Genomic DNA, 21,650 nt, shown 5'->3' with positions numbered 1-21,650 from the left:
AGAAACCAGGATCTGTTAAAACCAGAGGAAAATCTAAACTCAGCGGAGGTAAATGGCAGCTGAAACCTGGGAACAAATAGAATCAGAACTTAAGGACTTGTGAACGCTTTCTGTGGCTCTCCACTGCATGTTGGCTTCATTCTTCTGTGACAGACTGGCTTCCTCTAGGGAAGGAAATACAGCTGCCACAGGCCCCAAGGCCTCACATCCACAGGTTCTGCTACCGGGGACAGGTCCTGTGGGTCAGTCAGGTCACTAAAAACAGCCAGAGCGAGAGCAGCAAACACTTAGCCAGGCGTGATACTAAATGTTTTGCTTGTATTAACCCATTTAATGATTTTATAAACCCTCTGCAGTGGATATTATTATTATACACATTTTATAGATGAGAAAACTGAGGAATGGAGAAGTTAGGACACTTGACTAAAGTCCCAGAGCTTGAAAGTGACAGAGCTGGGGGGTTTGAACCCAGGCCGTCTGGTACCTTGCAGAACTGCCAAGTAGCCATTATGTCATATTCATTGAAATCAGTCACACTGAGGGGATGGAGAGGTTTTTTGGTTTTGTTCTGTTTTTGACTGAAGAGTTAAACTATGCAAGACAGCAGGGATATGGTTTTAATTTTTTTGTTTTTTCCTATAGAAAGATATGACAACTGATAATATCATAATGAACTGTTTTCAGACCTTTGAAAAATGCCATGAGTTTTTGTTCGGAGACACACATGATGTGGGTTACCTGCACAGCATCTTTCCTGTGTGCTGTAGGGTTTGCCCCCTAGGAGACGTTTGCCACCATCCAGAATCATTTCTGGTTGTCACAACTTGTGTGGTGGGTTACTACGGCATCTAGTGTGTAGAGGCCCAGGATGCTGCTGAAGATCTTAACAGTATGAGACGAACCCCCTCAACAAAAGAATTGCCCAGCCCCAAATGTTAATAGAGCTGAGGTTGAGAAACCTGTACTAGATAAACTGGGCCATTTTCTAGCTAAGAGTCACTGTTTGGGATGAAGAGATAAAAAAAATTGCAAATCTTAGGTTGTTTCCAGCTCCGGGCTATTGTGAATAGAGCTGCAATGAACATTTTGGTACATGTCTCTTTAAGTGTCCATCATCGGATGAATGGATAAAGAAGATGTGGCACATATATACAATGGAATATTACTCAGCCTTAAAAAGAGACGAAACTGAGCTATTTGTAATGAGGTGGATAGACCTAGAGTCTGTCACACAGAGTGAAGTAAGTCAGAAAGAGAAAGACAAATACCGTATGCTAACACATATATACGGAATTAAAAAAAAAATGTCATGAAGAACCTAGGGGTAAAATGGGAATAAAGACACAGACCTACTTGAGAATGGACTTGAGGAGATGGGGAGGGGGAAGGCTGAGCTGTGACAAAGCGAAAGAGAGGCATGGACATATATACACTACCAAACGTAAGGTAGATAGATAGTGGGAAGCAGCCGCAGAGCACAGGGAGATCAGCTCGGTGCTTTGTGACCTTTGTGACCGCCTGGAGGGGTGGGATGGGGAGGGTGGGAGGGAGGGAGATGCATGAGGGAAGGGGTGTGGGAACAGATGTATATGTATGACTGATTCACTTTGTTATAAAGCAGAAACTGATAAAAAAAAAGTTGCGAATCTTTGAGTACTTGTGAAGAGTGAACAGGTCAGGACCAACTATGATGCAGGGTGAGGGGTGTTAGGGTCACATTCGGCTGGGGTGCCTCGAAAGAAGGACTAAATAATGGAAGGAATTTGCAGAAGTAGATGTAGAAAAATGGAGCAGACAAACTTGGATAGTTTCAGTGTTTTCCCTGAGGCTCAACTGCGTGTGTACAAGTACAGAGGTAAGGAAACTGAAATCTCTCCCTTCTCCTCTCTCCTGTACCTGATGAAGGTCTCATAGGACTAAGTTTAGGACAGCATTTTAGCAACATTCTTGACAAAAGTGAGCTAAAAGTGGGTTTTGTGATTTACTCTGACTTATAGCATTGAAATTCATTGACAGATTGAAGACTGTGGTTTGTGTTAAAAGAAGTAGAGCCATTATTGTATTTTTAAAGTCATTTTGTGATTTTGGGGTTATAACAACAGGCAGCATTTTTAAATTCTTTCTGTGTGCCATACACTGTGCTAATAATAAGTCAGTGTTTAATCTCATTGAACTCTCATAATAACCCTTTATTTAAGATGGTTACAATGAAATGTGTGTTTTACTGAGGAAGAAAATGAGTCCCAGAAAGGTTGACTACCATCCTCAAGGGCAAACAGCTATTTAGCTAGAGTTGGAATTTTGGTTTGATTCCATAGTCTAAACTCTTTTAACACCAAATGGTGTGCTGCCTTTTCCTCTTAAAGACAATTACAGTCATCTCTCATACTGATTTTCCATCTGTGGTTGAAGTTTTGATACCACTAGGTAATTCTTTGTATATTTGCTCTTGGTTCTTGTTAGTGAGATAATTTATATATGTTTGGAAACAGATACTCCGTATATATTTGAAAGCTTTAAAAATTGAAACTGTGAAATATTTTTTTCCAAATGTTCCTAAAATAATTTATTGAATAGATTTAGTAACAATTTAAGGTAATTAATTTGGATGTGGTGATTTTGGAAAAATGGTTATATTTTCCTTATATATAAAAGTTTGGTATTATTAAACTTTTTTACACTGTAAAAGATAATTAAGATGAAATATTTCCCTTTTAGTTTTAATCTCACATAGTCCATCTGTGTCATACATTGTACAGAATCTTTCCAGTGAAATTCTGTGTAATAGGGATTTTAATATCAAAAATAGCATAGATCCCTACCTCTCCCATAGGGGGCATCATTTTAAAAGAAGGGATCCTTCGTATTAACCATATTTGTGAATAAATTAGATTGCTTTTAACATTTCTAAGAAGTATGTGTCAGTCCATCAGATTTTGATCTCTAAAGCAAATAACTGTTACACATATACTGTTATTTCCTCTTTGCGAAGCTTAAAGTGAGGAACATATGCCATTGTCCAGAGAGTAGGTGGAGGAAGGGGGCACAGCACAGCTGGCCAGAGTGCTCTTTTCAGATTTCTTGTAATAGGGGTGAGCAATAAGGTGTTCTTTTTCATTGATAAAAATATTGTTACTTTTGTATTTTGTTTCATTTACATTTACCAGTAAGTAGTTCCATATTTGGAGAAAAAGTATGGAGATTGGGGGAGGGGAGGGTATGGGATGCCTGTGATACCATAGTCTGCCTTTCCTATAGTTACTCCAACTACAAGGTTTGAATCTGGTTTCCTGGATGTTCCTGACCCCCTCCTTCCACCTTCATCCTCACTGAGTCATGGCAAATTCTTGGGCAAGATTTATACCATCGCATTCTTTTTCCTCTGCAAATTTATGAAGTTGTAATAATTGCTGGCTCCCTTTGTGTTTGTTTGCTGTGTTAACTTCTAAGTTACATACTTTGTATATAGTTGATACTGTTGAATAATCAATCTGTGAGTTAAATAACAAAAAATTTGATTATTCTTAGGAGTATAGAAAATGTAAGAAATACTGGTTTATGTGTGGTAAAATTTAAAAAATGGGTCATTAATTGATATTTCCCTTCAGTCTTTAAGTGTGGTTAGAGTACTGTTTTCCATGTATTCCCAATAGGATTTGATTCTGCAAGAAGGACAATATCCCTGTTATTTAAGAATAATGGTCTCAATATTTACTTAGTTGAGAAATCTATTTTTGATGTTAATTTCAATTGAGAATATTTGCCTCAAACATTTTAAAGGAGTAACACTAGCATAGATATTAATCAAATGTAAATATTGCAAGTTATATGTAAACATCTAATCTTTCTGCCAGTTTTGCTTTATGTAACTTTTTTGATATGTGGAAAAGAGGGACAAGAGCTATAAACTCAGAGCAAAATGTGCTTTTGTTGTTCCAAATTTTCAACGCCAGAAGCATATAAACCTGCACCTGTTGGTAATTATGAGCAAGCCAGCCTTTGCCGAATCCCAGGCCTCTGCTTAAAAACTTTTTTACTGGAACTAAATGATGTTGCCATTTTTATTTTTAGGTTTGCTGGCATGGGTAATCTCATTAAGGTGCTAACCAGGGACATAGACCACAATGCAGCACATTTTTTCTTGGACTTTGAAAGTAAGTCTCTTAGCCCTTCACGGCTGGTGCATAATGGTAAAGGTGAAAGATTAATTATACTCACACCACAGTGAAGGCCAGCCAGACTATTTGTTAATAAAGTATGGGGATCAAACAAAGTTTGCATGACTTTTTTCTTAATCGTAGGCAAGCATCACCATCATATGTATAATTTAGTTTTTCATTTGCTGAAATCATGTTGAGTCTGTAGCCAGTGCTGTCCTTTCATTAGTCCATGAAGCAAGTAGCCTTATGATGAACATTCTAATAGTATGCCTTAGTGACTATGCCCAACAATCTGTTTGCTTATAATCCTATGATAATTTTTATGAAAAATCAGAGTTGTGCTGCATATCCAGAATCAGTACTTTAAGTAACCTCCACAAATTATTGAGAATCCAAATTTGGTTAGAAATACATGCTTTATTTAACGGCATACAGGAAGTAGTTTAATATTCTGCTCTTTTAAGGTGAAATGCAAGGGTGAGCTGTGGCCAAAACTCTTAATATTTGGCTTTGAAAGAAATTGTTGTTTCAGTGCAATATTAAACAAGATGACATGTGAATAATTCTTGATCAGAAATTTCTTTTTCAGAATACTAGCACTATTGGAATACTTAAAGAATTTTTCATTATAAGGCCATTAATGAAACTTGGGAGAATTTTAAGAAGAATTAGAGCAACAGTTGTGCCATTGTGTACAGGAAAACTACATTTCACCTCTAGGTCCTACATATCAGCACCTTGAGAACCCGGTTTGCTGTCTGCCAGAGCACAGTCTGGGTAACCTGAAGGACGAATTCATGGCCTAATGAACATTTTCCCTGTTACTGTTTTTTTTTTTTTTTTTTTTTTTTTTAAAGTAAATTTCAGATGTTCTTTTTTATAAAGGGATATTTTCTCTTTTCTCATTCTTGTCTTGACAGGTACCTTAACATGGGGAATCTTCTTAAAGTTTTGACATGCACAGACCTTGAGCAGGGGCCAAATTTTTTCCTTGATTTTGAAAGTGAGAAGATGATTTTATATCTATTTTTCTTTGCCTGCAGTAGACTGCGTTTGTCTTGCACTAAATGAATGTTTCCACTTTGCCATCTTTTTAACTTTTGCTTTGCATGACTGAGCTATGAATTGTTTGAGTAAAATTTCTGGTGCCTTCTAGAACTGGAAGTCATATTTTATAGATTAAATTGTGATAAAATGTTTTTACTTGAATTTTTGTAAGAGACTCATATCTCTTAGTTGGACATTATAATTTGAGATCTCTAATGAAAATATTTGAGATTCTCTGAAAACATTTTTATGAAAAAATTTTGGTGGAAAGGACAAATGCTACTTCAAGCTTTGTTAACTAGAAGCAATATTTGGGGAAAATTTTATTGCAGTTGAGAAAAATTGACTTGGTTTCAGTTACTCTGTGTACCTATTGAAATATTTTGAATACAAAATCTGTTCATGAAGGCCATTCAGAGCTCAGTAATTTGGGCATAATATTAAAAGGTAAGTGTGAACCTTAATTATTTAATCTTTGCAGATAATTAATTTGAAAAGTTAAATTCATTATATGTATTTATTTCAGGAATTCATTTTTTTTCTAACTCTAAAAAGAAAAATAATGGGTTCACAGACCTTTAAGTAATTTGCCTTCTGTTTGTTTTATGTTGCATGACCTATTATAATATGGTCTAAGAGTGGCAGGTAAGTGTCATTGACCCCTGTGCATGTTGAAAAGCTTTTGCTTTTTTGGCTGTCAGTGTTGCTTTAGCTTGTCTGGTTGTCAAATTGGGAACAGTGATATTAAATTGGTGTTTTAGTGTGAATCTTGCTATTTTAACTCGTCGTTAGAAAATTGTTAGGAAAGGGTGAAGAGAGAGCTTTTAGGTTATAAATCATGTGACCCCCTCCCCCCACCCCGCATTTTCATCTGAGATTAAAACATTTGAACAGATTTTTAAATACTTAAAATTTAAGACCTTTTCTGATTTTTAAAACAAATCTCTTAAAATAAATCCACCGAGAGACATTGCATTTTTCCATCAACTTCAATTTAGTTTATGTGATATTATACAATTCATTCTATTATGAATAATTTATATATTTTTTCTTTAAACCAGGACAGTTCATATGAGCACATTAATTTATAGCTTATCTCCGTTTGATGGGATAATTTGCGGTCTCTGATATTTTTCTACTTTTATTACATTCCTATTAATGTTCCGTTACAGTTTGGGTACTGTGTGCAGGCCAGCAAAGAGTAGTAATGTCAATATCAGGACCATATTGTTTGGTTTTTAGGGGGACAATGTTACTGAATAGTAGTTTTCTTGACCCTTCTCAACAATTTAACAATGCTGTTTTAAATGCATGTTTAGCATGAATTTTAATCAGCTTGGGGATGTTGAGCAGATTGCTGACTTGAAGATTATTCTTTCAGATGAGGCAACTTACATGAGAGCTGTATTTTAGTTTATTTGCATCTGTTTCAAACTTGCTGTTGTATATTTTCCTGCTATTCTGTCTCCTTTTTACTCTGTCTCAAGTTCCTTACGTTTGCAGAATCTTGGCTTTGATATAGTCAAGATCTTGTTCAAGACTTGGCACTTGATCTTTTTATAAACCTAGCATTATGTTGTGGTCAAGTGAAAAGCATGAATTTACTGTAGTTTAAAAAATATTATTTGGTCTTGGTTTTCTAATCTTTGGAAGTTTAGATCATTATCCTTAAAATTTAAATAGCTAATTTAGTAGCAGGAAAAGGTAAAAATTGCTAACAAGAACAATAATAACCAACAATGAAGAACTACATATAAAGTGTTAACATCTTAAAGGCAGATGTAAATTAAATATTTGTTGCTTCTGTCAGCCAATGTAGAACTTTTGGTTTGACACTTACTGGTATAATGTAAATGAAATTTAGTGAAAACAAACTGCAGACTGGGCCAGAGTTTGTCCCTTGTTAATTCTTAGTTACATTTTTAAATGTTTTCTTTTGAATCTAACATCAGAGTTCTCTTAATCAATTTTATCTCTCATCCATTTGAATATTTGTCATCTTTTTGGAAATATGCATTTGTAAAAGTGTATTTTATCATTAGGCTACTACTATAGTGACCCCTTGAAACTTCCTTTCTTTAACCTGTTTTATACCAGATTCAAAGTTGCCAACACAGTTGATTTGCCGGCTCATTATGATTACTCAGGATAAAGTCATATTCTTTTATTAAATAGAGTATTAGTACTACATTATTTCTAGATGAACAGTAGTATTTAGGTTACCAGAATAACTTTACTATTTCCACCATTCTAATTGGTTAAATCTAGCTCAGTGCATCTCCATGGTTCCATACAGACAGATGTACTGGCATTTTGCATCAAGCTGTATAAAAATTAACTATTCTAGTAATTTTAAACTATAATTTAATGGAATCCTGTAGTTTACCAAATGAAGACAGTCTTTAATCATTATCCCTTTAATTTACGTGCTTGCACACACACATACTGTTTTTCACTTCAGTTCAGCTTGCCTCCTGTATGCCAGCCAGTAGGTACTGGGGATGCAAAGATAACTAAGATACAACCCTTGCCTTTGGGGAGTTCTCAGTTCAGTAGAATAGAGAAAAATACAAATCATTAGAATAGATAGAAATGCAAACTAATTATTTACATAATTTACATCATTCAAGGTGTAGTTCAGGAAGGGGATTGACTTTACCTAGCTGTGAGTAGATTGGGCATGGAAGACTTTCTGATGGTGATATTTGAGTTGGGTTGTGAAGGGTGAATTAGAATGTTTCAGGCTAATTTAGTGCAGTATGTTGTAGAAAGAAGGAACAACATGTAAAAAAGACTTAAGGCATGAAATGACATTCTGTGTTCAGTGAAACATATCATTATCTACTCGATGTACTAGAAAGAGGGTCTTTTTCTGAAAACAGATTATACCTATATGATTTTAAGAATAGTGGTTTAATTAATATGTAAGTCCAGAATTGCCCCATACAGTTTGGCAGCAGTTATGCTAATGGCAACATATTAAAAGCACTGAATTGGGGCCTGTTCCACCTCTTCTAGTTCTTGAAATTTCCTGTTTTATAATGACATTGTTAATTTATAGGTCATTCTAATGACAGATCTTTAGCCTGAGTAACTACTATATCTATTAGTTCACTAGATTGTTTCTTGGGAGAAAAGGGACTTTGATATTTATGTCCCCTCCCAACCTTAGCATAGTGTTCTGTAATCATAGAAGTTCAGTGTTCATTAGTTAACCTTGATTTAGTTATCTCCAGGTAGGCCAAAATAGGAGAGTAAATATAGGTGGTCATTTGTAAGCGAGAAATGAATCTTACTTCCTTTGATTCTTTGTTATAGTGCCTTTCCACTTAGTCATACATTCCTTCTAATTCTTGTGTCTTTTGTGTTGCCTGTTCCCCTTACCCCCCATTTACAAAAAATATTGATAATACCCACCCTTTTAGTCTAACTTTGTTTTTCCATTTTATTTTTGTGTATTTTCAATTGCTTTTGCCCCATACTTAGAAATTTCTGGTGGCATTTTCTTATATTTATTTTTCTAAAATGATGTAGGATTATATTTATTTAGAGATAAAAGTGCACGATAGCCTTCTTTAACACATGCTGGAGGCATATTTATATCTCTGTACCTTCTCATTCATTCAACAAATATTTATTATGGAAAATCTACTAGGTACTGAGTTTATATTACAGTACAGTGGTATGTACTCTACATTGAGGTCCCTGCCTCGATGAGACTTGTGGTGATTGATAGACTGTAAATATTTAATGAACGAATGCAAGATTAAAGCAGACAGACCCCTTATCACAATTACAATTTTTATGTGCCTTTTAATTTTTTTCCTTTCATAGCTGATCCTTTGCCTCCTTTTGTACCATAACAGCTTCAATTTTAGCAGTTATTTTCAGTGACTCTTCTGTAGGAAACTGGTGTGAATTTATTAAAATAATTAATTTTACTTTCAAATAGTACGAGCAACTGAAATATGCTGTAATTTCCCTTGAACAGCTTTTAAAACTAAGCTTGATGAGTAACCACTATGGTAGTATAGTAGATACATTTTGCAATCAATTGAATGTCCGTCTGTTAGCTGGCTAAGTGATGTGTTTTTCCTCAAGTAATAAAAGTTTTCATTTTTTGCTATGAAAAATCAAAGTGACAAGTCTTGGTTGTATTATATGATACCATTTTTGGAAAAAAGTTTTATTTTATGGAGTCCTTTCCCCTCCCTAGTATTTCACCCTTTTGCATGACTTGCTATCAGTAAAGTAGTGCTTACCTGTCTGCTATTTTCTGTTTGTCTTCATCTCTACAGCAGTCTTCAGCAGCTTTCAAAATTATAAATGTGACTTTCCTGTGACAGTCTAAAAAATGTTTAATCAGTGTGGTGCTGGGTACTTTTTCCACCCTTAGGGGAAACTGGAATCTTCTCCTTTATTTTTAAATTTCTTGGTATTTATTAAACCTTTAATAATTATTAACCACTTCCAAGGTCTATTTAAATCTGTCTGATAATGTTTCTTTTGTATGTAATTCTCAGTGTCATATTTTTCTGTTAACAGCTAGTCACCACACCCAAAATACATAGTTTAGTATTTTCAAACTTCACAAATATCTTTTACTATATAATAGTCAAAATATTGTCCTTTGTCATGAATTCCCACTTCATGAATTCAAACTATGATATGTGTCTACTATTGATGTTATGTCTGTAGTTTCACAATTCCATATGAAAAGTATAAAACTGCTGTTTTTGCATGTAAAACTATTTTTCTCTACTGCATCTGGTGTAAGTATAAAAGTTACGAGGTGTACCTTTTTTTTTTTTTAGTGTGTGTCTAACTGTGACTTTGGAGAACATGGTCTGGCTAAATGTGAAAAAATACTACTGCCAAATGACAAACTCTGATTTTTAAAAAATCATTTAGCTATAATATCAGTATTTGCTCCTAGTAATACCTTTATAGCTTTGGACACAGACAGGGTCTTTTTAATTTTTCAGTTGACTCCTTGTGTAATTATTTTGTCATAACATTTTCATTAAAAAAATACATGATTTCTGAAAGGAAATTTGAAAAATAAGGGAACAGATATGAAAACACAAATTCTTAAGTTGGCTTTGCATGTGAATGTTACTTATTATTGCTGTAGTAATGTCTTAAGTATGTTGAAATTAAAATTTGATACTGTACTTGTTGATTTAAAAAATATAAATGGTATATTTTTGACTAGTTGGCAAGTTTAATAAATGGAATTGAATTATGACTTGCCCCAAGCACAAGATAAAGTTACAGGTTTTAGGCATCTGGACTCCTAGTTTCATGTGTGAACTAAGTTTGTGAAATTTTTCTAAGGAAAGGAATAAATAGATCGTTGTGTATTTATGGGGAGGTGGAATATGTGCAGAAAATTCTAGGTACTAGTTTTATATGATTGGTGAACAAGAGATTTATCAGAAATGTTCTTAATTCATATTATAAATTTGGTCTGCCTCCCCCCACCTCCAGAGTAAGAGAAAATTTTAGCATGGAGGAATTCTGACATCAAAGTTGCTCTCTAAAACATTATGGTAATCATAATGTTTATTATTTTAAGTGCTTTATGCCTTATCTGTAGTATTGGATATAGTCTAGTTGGAAAGATTTATGAAAAACTCAGTTTTGTCACAAAGCGGCCAATTCTCCCCTCCTCACCCAAAAAAAGAATCAAATGTATTGAATAAAAAAGATTCATCCTTAGAGAAACAAATGACCAAGGTATTGAAAACGGGATTTTTGTCACCTCGAGTCTAACAGAGAGAAATCCAGAATTATTCATCTATTAACATATGTTTTGTGGCTAACACCACAGGTAGTGGAAATGCCCGTATGTTTGTGTTCCTGATTATGTTTTTTATAAGTATAATTCTCCATTTTTTCCTCTCAGTCCCAAGTGTATAGGAACTCGGTTTTTGCTTTAGTATTTCAAAATTTCAGTGATACTATTGTATCTTCAAGTATCTAGTTTTTAGTAGCCTAGTGATTCTGGAGCAGTTCCATAGTTCGAACTCCTGCACAGGAATCTGGACCTTTTGTTCATCAGCAGAGAAGTTCATTGGTACACAATATAAAGGTCTTTAGAAAAAGGGAGCATCTAAAAACTTTTTTTTTTTTTAGTTTCTAATTTTTTATATCAAAGCTCAGTCATTCAAATGAACTTTATAGGAAAATAGTTTATGTCTTAAGCCATAGATGAGCAAGATGTATTAATAGGCCTTTCATTTCGGTTGCATTAAAATAGATCATTACTCATACATTTACAGTCATTACTGTTAGTGATGCAAATAGTAGAAACAGTGATTATTAACACTCACAATTAAAATTTTTGAATTATAATCCTTGTTTGTTTAATATACCACGTCATGATTTGTAACTTAAAATAAATAGTAATGTTTGGTGTTCCCTTGCTTCTTTGTGATATTTACAAGCTTGAGGATAGTTATTCAAATGTAGAACTATGGAAAAATTGTCAGTCTTTTCTAAGAAGTGCAGAGTTAGCACTGGACAAAACGTTAGTCATCTTTAGAAAATCAGATTAATCAGTGCTTAGAGTTATTATACATGTACTTAAAAAAAAATCATGTGACTCTAAATTTTCTTGTGCTTTCCTGCTATTTAGATGCCCAGCCTACAGAGTCTGAGAAGGAGATTTATAATCAGGTGAATGTAGTACTAAAAGATGCAGAAGGCATCTTGGAGGACTTGCAGTCATATAGAGGAGCTGGCCATGAAATACGAGAGGTAAAGCATGTTTATACATTTTCCAATAAACTAAAAATTACTGTGTCCCTCTTTTTAATCTCTATTATTTTCTATACTTTATTGTCTGTTTGCTTATTAAATATTCTGTTTAAAGGAAGATCACTTGCATTATTTCAAAAGTGGTTGCAGTGATATAAGGGTAAAAGGAAAACAAGGTTCTATAAATATGTAATTTATATATATTAAAGAAAAATTTATTTTTTTGGTTTATTCTCACACCTGAAATTTACAGTATCCATGGTGGCTATTTATATTGTTTTTGGAGGGAGAACATGAGACTTCCTGTGGCTTCTTTTTGTCCTGCCAGTCTGTTTTTCTGCTCCTCCTAAGCTTCCTAGGAGAAAGCTGAAACCATCCTTGTGATCTGGACCCCCTCAACTCTGTCTGATGACTTGATACCACAGAGCAAATGTTTGGTGTGTTCTCCCTCAGCTTTCTTCTCCCAAACCTCTGAACTTATCCAGGTTTCCATCCATCTTTTTTTCCATTTTTTCTGGGTTTTTGTGTTTTTGTTTTTTTCAGAAGATGCTGTCCCTACTTCTTACCAAGAGTAACTTCTCTACCTTTGTTCTCCACCCTCCTCTGGAACTTTACTCTTTTAATTTCCTTCTCTTAATTACATTTTCTTTCTTTTTTCTTTTATTGACTCCTTCCCGCCGCATGTACACATATACTCAAGTGTCCTGTACTACCCAAAGAAACTCTCTGGCCCCTGGACCTTATCTCTCTTTTTCTCATTACATTTCTTGAAGGCATAGCTCACACTTTGTTGCTTCATTTTTTCCTGCCCTTCTGTTTCTGTTATTCTTCTCTGTAACTAATAGTGCAGAGTTTTTCAAGGATTGATCTCTTGGGTTTACAGACCATATCAAACCTGATTCCTCTAATGACATTTGGAGTACTAGTAAAGGAAGAAATAAGTGCACACACCTGAAGACACTGAGTCACTAAGTGTTTTGGACTGAGGGGCCACAGGTTTGGGTGATTGACTGGATGTTTAATGTAAAGGAGAAGGAGGAGTTAAATGGTTCCATGGTGTCTAGTTTAGATTAGCAGTTGGTCGTATCATTAGCAGGGAAGTTATAGATAATGTGAATTCCATGTTTTACCTCTCCTGCACTGGACTGCTTGTTTCCTGAATGTCTTACGTACGTACAGTTACTTGCCTTTGTTTTTGTCTGGAATATGCCCTTCTTTTTTTCTTTTCCTGTTCAATTCCTATCCTTCCTTCAAATCCCAATAATCTTCTACTTCCCTGTACTCTTTTGCCATAGCACCTTGCACATGTTTCTTTATGGTAGCCATCACTTTTTTTTTAAACCATTGATATATGATGTCTGTATCTCCACCGCTGTACTGCTAGCTTGAGGAGGGTAAACTTGGTTTCTTACTTATTTTTGTGCTATCAGCACCTAGTATAGTGCTTAGTAAGCAGTTAGTAACTGTTGAAGAAGTAAATGCGAGGGCTTTAGATTAATCTTGTCAATATTATTAGCTTGAGTAAAACCTTAAGGTTTCAGTAAATGAAGGCATGTAACCATTTCTGTGAATTTCAAGTTCCCTAAACATATAAAAGCTGAGTATATACCAAATATATAAAGAACAGATATAACTACCTAAACTGCCATAGGTCAATGTGAAGACTTAATTGACTTAGTAGAACAACCATTCTACCTATGAGAAAACACACAACAGAAAAATGTTCAGGTTTACAATAAATGCCCATCACTGTCAAGCAGTTTTACTGCATACAGTAATAAAGTGTTAAAAGTTTAATATTGGTTGGTTTATGAAGAAACAGGTAGTCTTAATGCAGGTGGTATTGTAGAATGGTATCTTTTTGGAGGTCAGTTTGGCAAGGTATAAAATTAGATCTGTAAAATTATTTATACTCTTCTATCAGATACTTAATTTTAGAAAATATTCTCCAAAAGGCTATCATTCAAGAGGGAGGTAAATGTAAAAACCTTTATGGCCACCTTATTCATCGTAGGAAAAATGTGGAAGCAATTCATAGAGTCTTTTTGAGGGTAAAGTTAGATAATCCATCAGCAAAGACACATAGAAGCTGACATATAGAACATAGACTGAGAGTTTACTGTTATTACTATGCTAATGATGTGGATTATATATATTTGTTTAAATAGTACTTTATTAAACATGACTCTAAAATTGAATAAAATGTGATTTAAGATATAATCTATTAAATAAACAAAGCTTATTCTCTAGAATAAACCACTAGAGAGGGAAATAAGAACTTTCCCTAATGCTTTGATGTATCCATAACAGTTTTAACATTTTTGAAAATGAAAGTTATAATACTTGCTCCATGACAACCTCACCATTGACATTTTACTTAAGTGCCCTTTTTCATGTTGGGCTATGATGGGTGCTGTACCAGAAATGTTACAGCAGTAAAACTGATCTGAGAGGAGAAAGAATCAGAATTATAAGGAGAACCATAAAATGTTGTCATAAAAGAGCAGACAGTGTCTTCAGTTCTAAATCCAGGCAAGGCAGGGCCAAGGAAATAGTTAACTCTATTCAGTTATGAAAATGGGTGACATTTGCTGGAGCATTTTAATATTATGAGAATGAGCTGATATTTAGAAAATCATTTTTAGATCCTTGCAGGAAAGGTTGGATAGACTTCTGAGGAGAAGAAAATAAATTTTAAAATTCTATCTATTTGTTTATTTCCCAAGTAATAAACAAATTTTTACTACTTGATATGAAACTGTTGAGACTGGACTTGAGGCTAAAAGGATTTTTCCATATACATCAGGATAATATCACAGTCCCTTTGAAATAGTCATTATATTAATACAGTGTGAAATAAGGATTGTTACATGTTGTAATGTCTGGTTTTCTTTAACTTTACAATATTTCTAGATAGTCATATAAGTGGGATTCATTTCAGACTCCTATTTGTTTATATAAAAAAATCAAGAAAATTTGAATACAATGGCAAGCTTATAAAGCAAATTGCTTAAACAATGTATAGCCCATTTATTTAGTTTGTAGCTAATTTATTTGAAGCATCTTCTAAATCTATCTGGCTTCAGTTTTATTTTGCTTTCTTATTTTTTGGTTTTGTATGGATGGAGTCAGCATACTAGTGTCTTGGGAAAATCTAAATGTGCCATTTAGATTTCTGATATGTTACAAACAGGCGTTGGTTATGCGTTTCACCTTTCAGATGGTGTGTTTAGCTCATTTGAAGATGTTAGAGAAAGCAAACCAAGGTGTGGAAAAATGGTGAAGAAAGGCATCTGTAAGCAAAAGGAAGATGAAAACAAGAAAATATATTTCTTTGGGAATAGCCCTCTATATTTACAAATTATTGCCTGATGGCTTGGAAGACTGGGCAGAGAAAGAGCATATTCATGTTTATTTTAGAGTCTCCAGATTATGTTTTATTTTCTCCCCTTTCACATTTTAAACTAGTTTTTCACCTCATTCAGGAAAACCTAAAAAAACTTAGATTCCAGAATAGGATTTTAGTTACAGGGAGGGGATAAGTGACAATTTCTGAATCACATTTTTCAGGCTGATTTCAGTTTTTAAGTGTTTGGTAACTTTTTAAAAACTAGTTTGGACCCTGGAATTTGAATTATTGAAAGTTTATTAGCCTTTTCCCAGAGTTGGGTCTTATTTCATTATTGCCTGCCTTTTTTGGTTTCCTTTTATCCTACGGAAATAATCCTTAAAACGAAGAATTTCTAAGAAAACTTGTCTGTGATATTGGAAACATTTTGGTTTCCTTTTGTGGCTCTAAAAAGTATCAAGGCATAATATACCTAACAAACAGACATTGTGTCATTTTTTATTCCATCTATCCATATCCATTGCAAGAATAATGAAGAATGTATTATAATAGGTTTAAAGTATCCATGGAGTTGAGAAGGCTGCTCTCAGCATTTCTGGGTCCATTATTCTGAATTTCATGGACTATACCAGGGCTTCCTGTGTTTGCCAAAACCTATATTTAATGTAAAAATAATACTGTTGTGATTTTTAAAAAATCTAACTATTTGTATTCTTTGGATTTTGAAGGCCATCCAGCATCCAGCAGATGAGAAGTTGCAAGAGAAGGCATGGGGTGCAGTTGTTCCACTAGTAGGCAAATTAAAGAAATTTTATGAGTTTTCTCAGAGGTTAGGTAAGTTGAAAGTTTTGTCATTATGACTTGCCTAGTGAAAAAGGCAGTTATTGATACTGGAAGTTATTTACAGTATTTTATGTTCATATTGCTAAATTTATATGTTTCATAGGTAAAGCAGCTTGGTAGACTACGAGATTATAGCATAATCTTCCTGTCATCCTGTTCAACCAGGTGTTCAATTTATTTAGACCATTTTCCTCAACAAATTTTGACTTCCATAAGGAAATTTCTGATTTTTTGCAGCCTAAAGGGTCCTACTATGGGAAACAGCTTGGTAGAATTTCTCTCCAGCTCCATAGCACATCCTTTCCCATATGTGGGAACTAATCCAAGGTCTCCTGGGTTACTTAGATTTTTGTGTTCTTAAGATCATGGCTGATTATGATCGGTTCATGTACCTAAAGCTGTACAAGATGAGAAACAGGAAGCTAATGTTATATGCGAAGTTATCGAGGGAGTCCTTAAGTAACAATTCATAACCATCTGCTGCTTCCCTCACATGGGAAAAATTATTCAGAGATCAGAATTGTGCCTTTAATACAGTGAATAAGCAAAATTGGAGTTCTTTTTCTTGGAGAAGGAGGAGGCAGAACAGGTAAGATTTAGCTATTTGGCTGCTTGTGTAATTTGAAAGATGTAATCTTTGTGAAGTTGGGAGCATAGAGGAGGAGTGGTATAGATGTGTCAGAAATTTGAAACATTTCAGTTTAAGTTTTTGATACGTATTTTTATACAGTTTTGCTTTTTGAATCATAAAAATGTGTTATATATTCTAAATGAGTACATACAATTTGATAAGGAAACCAGTACTGTAAGATAGAAGTCAACTGGGGGCTCATAAGCTAAATTTAGACCTGAAATACGGTTTGTTTGGCCTGCATGGTTTTTAAAAATTCCTGATTAATTGCCAGGTTTTAAAATTGGTAGTTATTTGTGTTGTGTGTGTTTTAAATCTTCGGTTGCTTTGGAAAAATCAATAGCTTAGCCAGCAGTTGAGCAATGGATCTGCCTCTCAATTGGCGAAGCTAAGTGGCAAACCGACTCTGTGTCCAGTAGTTAGGGCGTGTGCTTTCTAGTTTTCAGTGGGTCTCTACTGCATCCTGGTTTTTTATATCTTGCTCTCTTTATGTCTTTATATTAGCTACTTGGCCATTTGTGTTTACAACCTCTGCTTCAAAGTTGAAGTTCTATTATTATTATTTTGTTTAATTTGACCTTTTTGTTTTTAAAATATTTATTTATTTATTTATTTTTGGCTGCATTGGGTCTTTGTTGCTGCGCAGGCTTTCTCTAGTTGTGGTGAGCCACGGCTACTCTTCGTTTCGATGCGCGGGCTTCTCATTGTGGTGGTTTCTCTTGTTGCGGAGCACGAGGTCTAGGCATGCGGGCTTTAGTAGTTGCTGCGTGCAGGCTCGGTAGTTGTGGCTCATGGGCTCTAGAGCGAGGGCTCAGTAGTTGTGGCACACGGGCTTAATTGCTCTGCGGCATATGGGATCTTCCCGGACCAGGGCTCGAACCCGTGTCCCCTGCATTGGCAGGTGGATTCTTAACCATTGTGCCACTAGGGAAGTCCTGTGAAGTTCTGTTTTTTTTAAAACGCATATTTTTTAAAAAGTAAGAGAATTGCTGTTTTTCCTTAGATGCAGTGTACACTGTTAAATGCAAAGACAAATAATAGTTGAGAGAGAAGTGTTTGTGTAAATTGTCCTTTTCTTACTAGAAATAAGAATTATAAATTATTCTCCTCGAGCATGACAGTCAGTTCTTTCAGTCAAGTATCTACGTAGTCTGTAGCTTTGTAACCTCAGAGAGCCTAGGTCTTTCCATTTTAGTTATCTTCACGACTTATTTAGAGTTTTGCTGTGCTGCTCGTTCCTAGACGCTTTCGAAGTTAAATGGCTTTAGATGCCTCTCAGGTCCTACTCAAGTTCATCTTGGTTTCTTAGCATTTGCCAGTAAAAAAAAAAAAGAATAATTATAAAATAGACCAAACCCATCAGGCTTACATGTTTTTTCATATTTTAACTACTGGAATTACATCAGGTTAGTGTTGTGTGTTTCGGCACAGGTGCTGGGTTCCATTTCAGCAGAGGATATAGTAACACAGGTAATAGCAGAAAGCTATCAGTTTTTTCTTCTGTCATGTGGGAGCCTTGAACCTTCATTGTGTAGTCTAGGGCTTCTGTAAAGGTATGAACAAAGTACAAATTTAAGATTTGGTGGTTTACTCCTCATCTCTCAGCCAATAACCTGGTTTATAATGTTTCCAGTTTCCTTGCTGACAGGGTACATGTCTTTGCTTGCATGTGATAGGAACTCAGTGTTGAGTGAGTGAGCAAGTGATAGATAAATGAATACGTACATCTGATATATCAAATATGTGTCGGATATTCAGGAGAAGCAATAATAATGGATTTTAGGCTTTCAAGGCATAATGGCCTGTGTTCGAATTCCTCTGTTTGCAGTTATTAGCTGTGTGGCCTTGGCTACATCATTGAAATTCTCTGAGCTTCAGTATCCTATCTGGACCTCCAGTCAGTTGAACCCTCTGCTTTAAGTCCACTTAACCTCTGTTGTCTCTTTTCTTCCTACCTCACTGTTGAGCCAGAGATGAGCATAAACACCACAAACAGCACACAGAATACCGCACAGCTGTGAAGATGCACGTGGTCCTTCAGAATTCCAAGAAGGTTGCTTGGTTCAAGCACTCCAGATAAACCATGGGGTGTACTCCAGAAGAGGGACCCTCATCCCTTGCTGGTTTGCATATTTATAGAGGGACAGGGAAGGGACCACTTGACTAATTTGGAAGACACTGAGCTTTGCCAACATGGTTTAACCTTGCTGGCACGGGAAACATCCTGTACTTGCTTGTTTCAATCTGAGGCCTTCCCAGTTGAGGCAGCTATCTGAGCGAAGGTCATGTGGCCAGACAGTACATAAACTGCTTTGTGTCTCCTCAGTCTTCCTGTTCCGGGGGCTTATAGGGGCCACCTCCAGGGGTCATAGTGAGTGAGTCTATCCAACGTGTCGACTCCTTTTCACTGGGCTAAATTTATCAAAATTTGTTCAAAAGGTTCTGAAGTGCCCACAACAATGGTGGTATTACCTCTTGGCTGTTTCAGATCCCCCGTGCTCCGTATCCTTTGGGTTCTCTTCTGGGGATTCAAAGACTGCTCTTTGATAGTGGATGGTTGGCAGTAGGTGAGAATATATGGCTGTTTTCTGTAAAGGAGGCTTCTCTTCCTAGTCATCCGTTGTTTCCCCTTCTGGATCTACTTTGTGGACTGATCTGTCATTATTTCTCCATTCAGTCTCTTCCTTGCAGCCTTCTTACATAGCTTTGGCTTCTGCACTGGTTTACCAGCTAATGCTTTCCAGAATTTAGGCTTAAGTAGTCCACTAATTTCCTCCTTGCCATCTACCTTTTGTAAGAGTCATAACCACATCATTTTGTTTCAGAAGCTTCATCAGAGAGACCAATCCCTACATCATCTCTTCTTTGACCTCCCTTTCTTTCTAACTCAGCCAGAGACCTGAGCCACCTTCTGAGATCCTCTGTCTCTGATTCCCCTCTTGTCGCAGGGCACTGTAGTCTAGTAGAACTGTCTTGTATCAGCAGAGGGCCCTGGGCTGATCTAGCTGCTTCAAAGGCAAGTAAGCAGCCTTATCATTTTGAGTTTCTCTTTCATGGCAGATGTGCCATTGAGGACTTCAGCCGTTCACGGACAGAAGTTCTCCCCGGTCATTGGCTATCCCAGGTCAGCCAAGACCTGACTCACCCCTCCGTGTGGGGCTGAGGAGTGTCTCCCATTCCCCAGAGCGGTGAGCACTGTAGATGCTGGACTTCGCCCTGAGGCTGGATCAAATCCAGGAAATGAGAATTTCTTTTTTCTTTAACAGCTGGTAACAGTATTGGTGTTTTGTGTTTTTGTTCTTAAAATGGTTTTTCCTGTTCTCCCATCTCTCAAACTTTGTTTTCCACTTATATTAATGCTGACACATGAGATGAGTATTGGGAGAAATAAGCCATTTTTCAAAAGAACCAAAATTTTTTTCCTTTTAATTGATCCTCACATCCACTCTTGCACCTCTATAAGCCATCCATAGTCCCACAGTGTGTTCTCCACACTGCAGATGAAGTGGAGTTATTAAATGCTAATCTGATGACGTTACTACCCTGCTTAAATAGTTTCTCCAGGGACATTATTATGACACGGCCAGGGTGCTTATTAATATGGCACACAGGCGGTCCTCGTGTTGTTTTAGTCTTAGGTTCCTCTCCTTCTTGCCTCTCCATTCCCCTGTACTGGTTGTCGTGCGTTTCTCTACTATGTCACGCTCTTCTCAGTTCAGGATCTGGCTCCCTGCCCTATTTGCAAACTCCTGCTCATTCTTAGTGCACAGCCCAGTCTCAGCCCAGATGTCATGTATTCAGGGAGGTCTTTTCCTGAGTCTTGAACTAGGTAAGGTCCCGTTTTTATACCTTTCCACGGTGCCGTGCCCTTCTCCTTCTTAACACATATCCCAGCTGTAGTAAGATGTCTCTCTTCTCTGTATAATTAGGCTCTGTGTGGGCATAGGGCGTGTCCATCTTCGTCTGTTTCCCCAGTGCCTGGCACATGTTAGACCATCAATACATTTTCTGACTTACTATAAAGAAAAGGATAGTAGCTGTCATTTGGAGTTACTGTGTGGATTACAAATAGTGTCTGGCTCAGTACCTGCCACATAATAGACACATAAGGAGTACTTACTGTTGGTACTGCTCAGTAAATTAATCTTTTATAAGGTTGCAGAAGGCTAGTTAGAATGTCGCTTTTTTTGAGAAACAATTTATTATGGTGGAAAAAATAGGGCTGTGAAATCAGAAACACCTGGCATTTATGAGCTATACCCTTGGGGGTCTAACCTCTTTGAAACTCAGTTTATCCATCTGTAATGCCGATGTCATAGTTGATGGCGAAAGTTAAATGACAGACTAGGTTAAATGCGTAAGTATAAATGTTGGTTCATAATTGGGTCTTCATAAATGGTAGAGTTGGTATTTTTTAAGTGAAAGGTTGACGATCTGACATAAATTTGTTATCACTAATAAATATTTATTAATCTAACATTTATTCATAAATGTCAGATGACCATCTAACTCTGTAAGCTCTTGTTTTCTCTGAATAGGATCTACCATTGTTTTCTGATTCTGTAATCTGTAACTGAAATAGTTTGATTTCTGTGATTTTTTTTTGAAGTGCAATCAGTATTTCCATTTTTAAATGGAATATAAAATAAACTGCTACGTCTGGCATTCCAAAAGTAGCAGTTGTTTCAAAGGAACAGTTTTATTTCTATAATAAATTAGAATATTTATATTATGTTCCTGAGATACCAAGTTCTAAACACTCAGAGAGCTAATTATTAAACCAAATATTTGGTTTCCTTTAGTAACTGAAAGAAAGCAGTTTGTGTTTATAAATAAACAGCATATTCAAAGTATGTGA

At 35.8% G+C, this 21,650-nt stretch overlaps 1 protein-coding gene across 4 annotated transcripts in view; it reads left to right on the top strand.

Annotated features, from left to right (window-relative positions):
* Window positions 1-21,650, top strand: part of CYRIB (CYFIP related Rac1 interactor B) — a 154,966-nt gene that overhangs the window by 119,423 nt on the left and 13,893 nt on the right. For all 4 annotated transcript variants that reach the window (XM_060115705.1, XM_060115706.1, XM_060115707.1 and 1 more), the window contains 3 exons: window positions 5,081-5,163; window positions 11,848-11,969; window positions 16,047-16,152. In XM_060115705.1, coding sequence (XP_059971688.1) covers window positions 5,091-5,163; window positions 11,848-11,969; window positions 16,047-16,152 — 301 coding nt within the window. In that variant the 5' untranslated portion in view covers window positions 5,081-5,090. The remainder of the gene's footprint in view (window positions 1-5,080; window positions 5,164-11,847; window positions 11,970-16,046; window positions 16,153-21,650) is intronic.

This window comes from Mesoplodon densirostris, chromosome 13 (assembly GCF_025265405.1).
Source record: "Mesoplodon densirostris isolate mMesDen1 chromosome 13, mMesDen1 primary haplotype, whole genome shotgun sequence".
In the NCBI taxonomy this organism is placed as follows: Eukaryota; Metazoa; Chordata; class Mammalia; order Artiodactyla; family Ziphiidae; genus Mesoplodon; species Mesoplodon densirostris.
The sequence above is the reverse complement of the archived record's forward strand: the minus strand, read 5'-3'. Positions and strand labels throughout refer to the sequence as shown.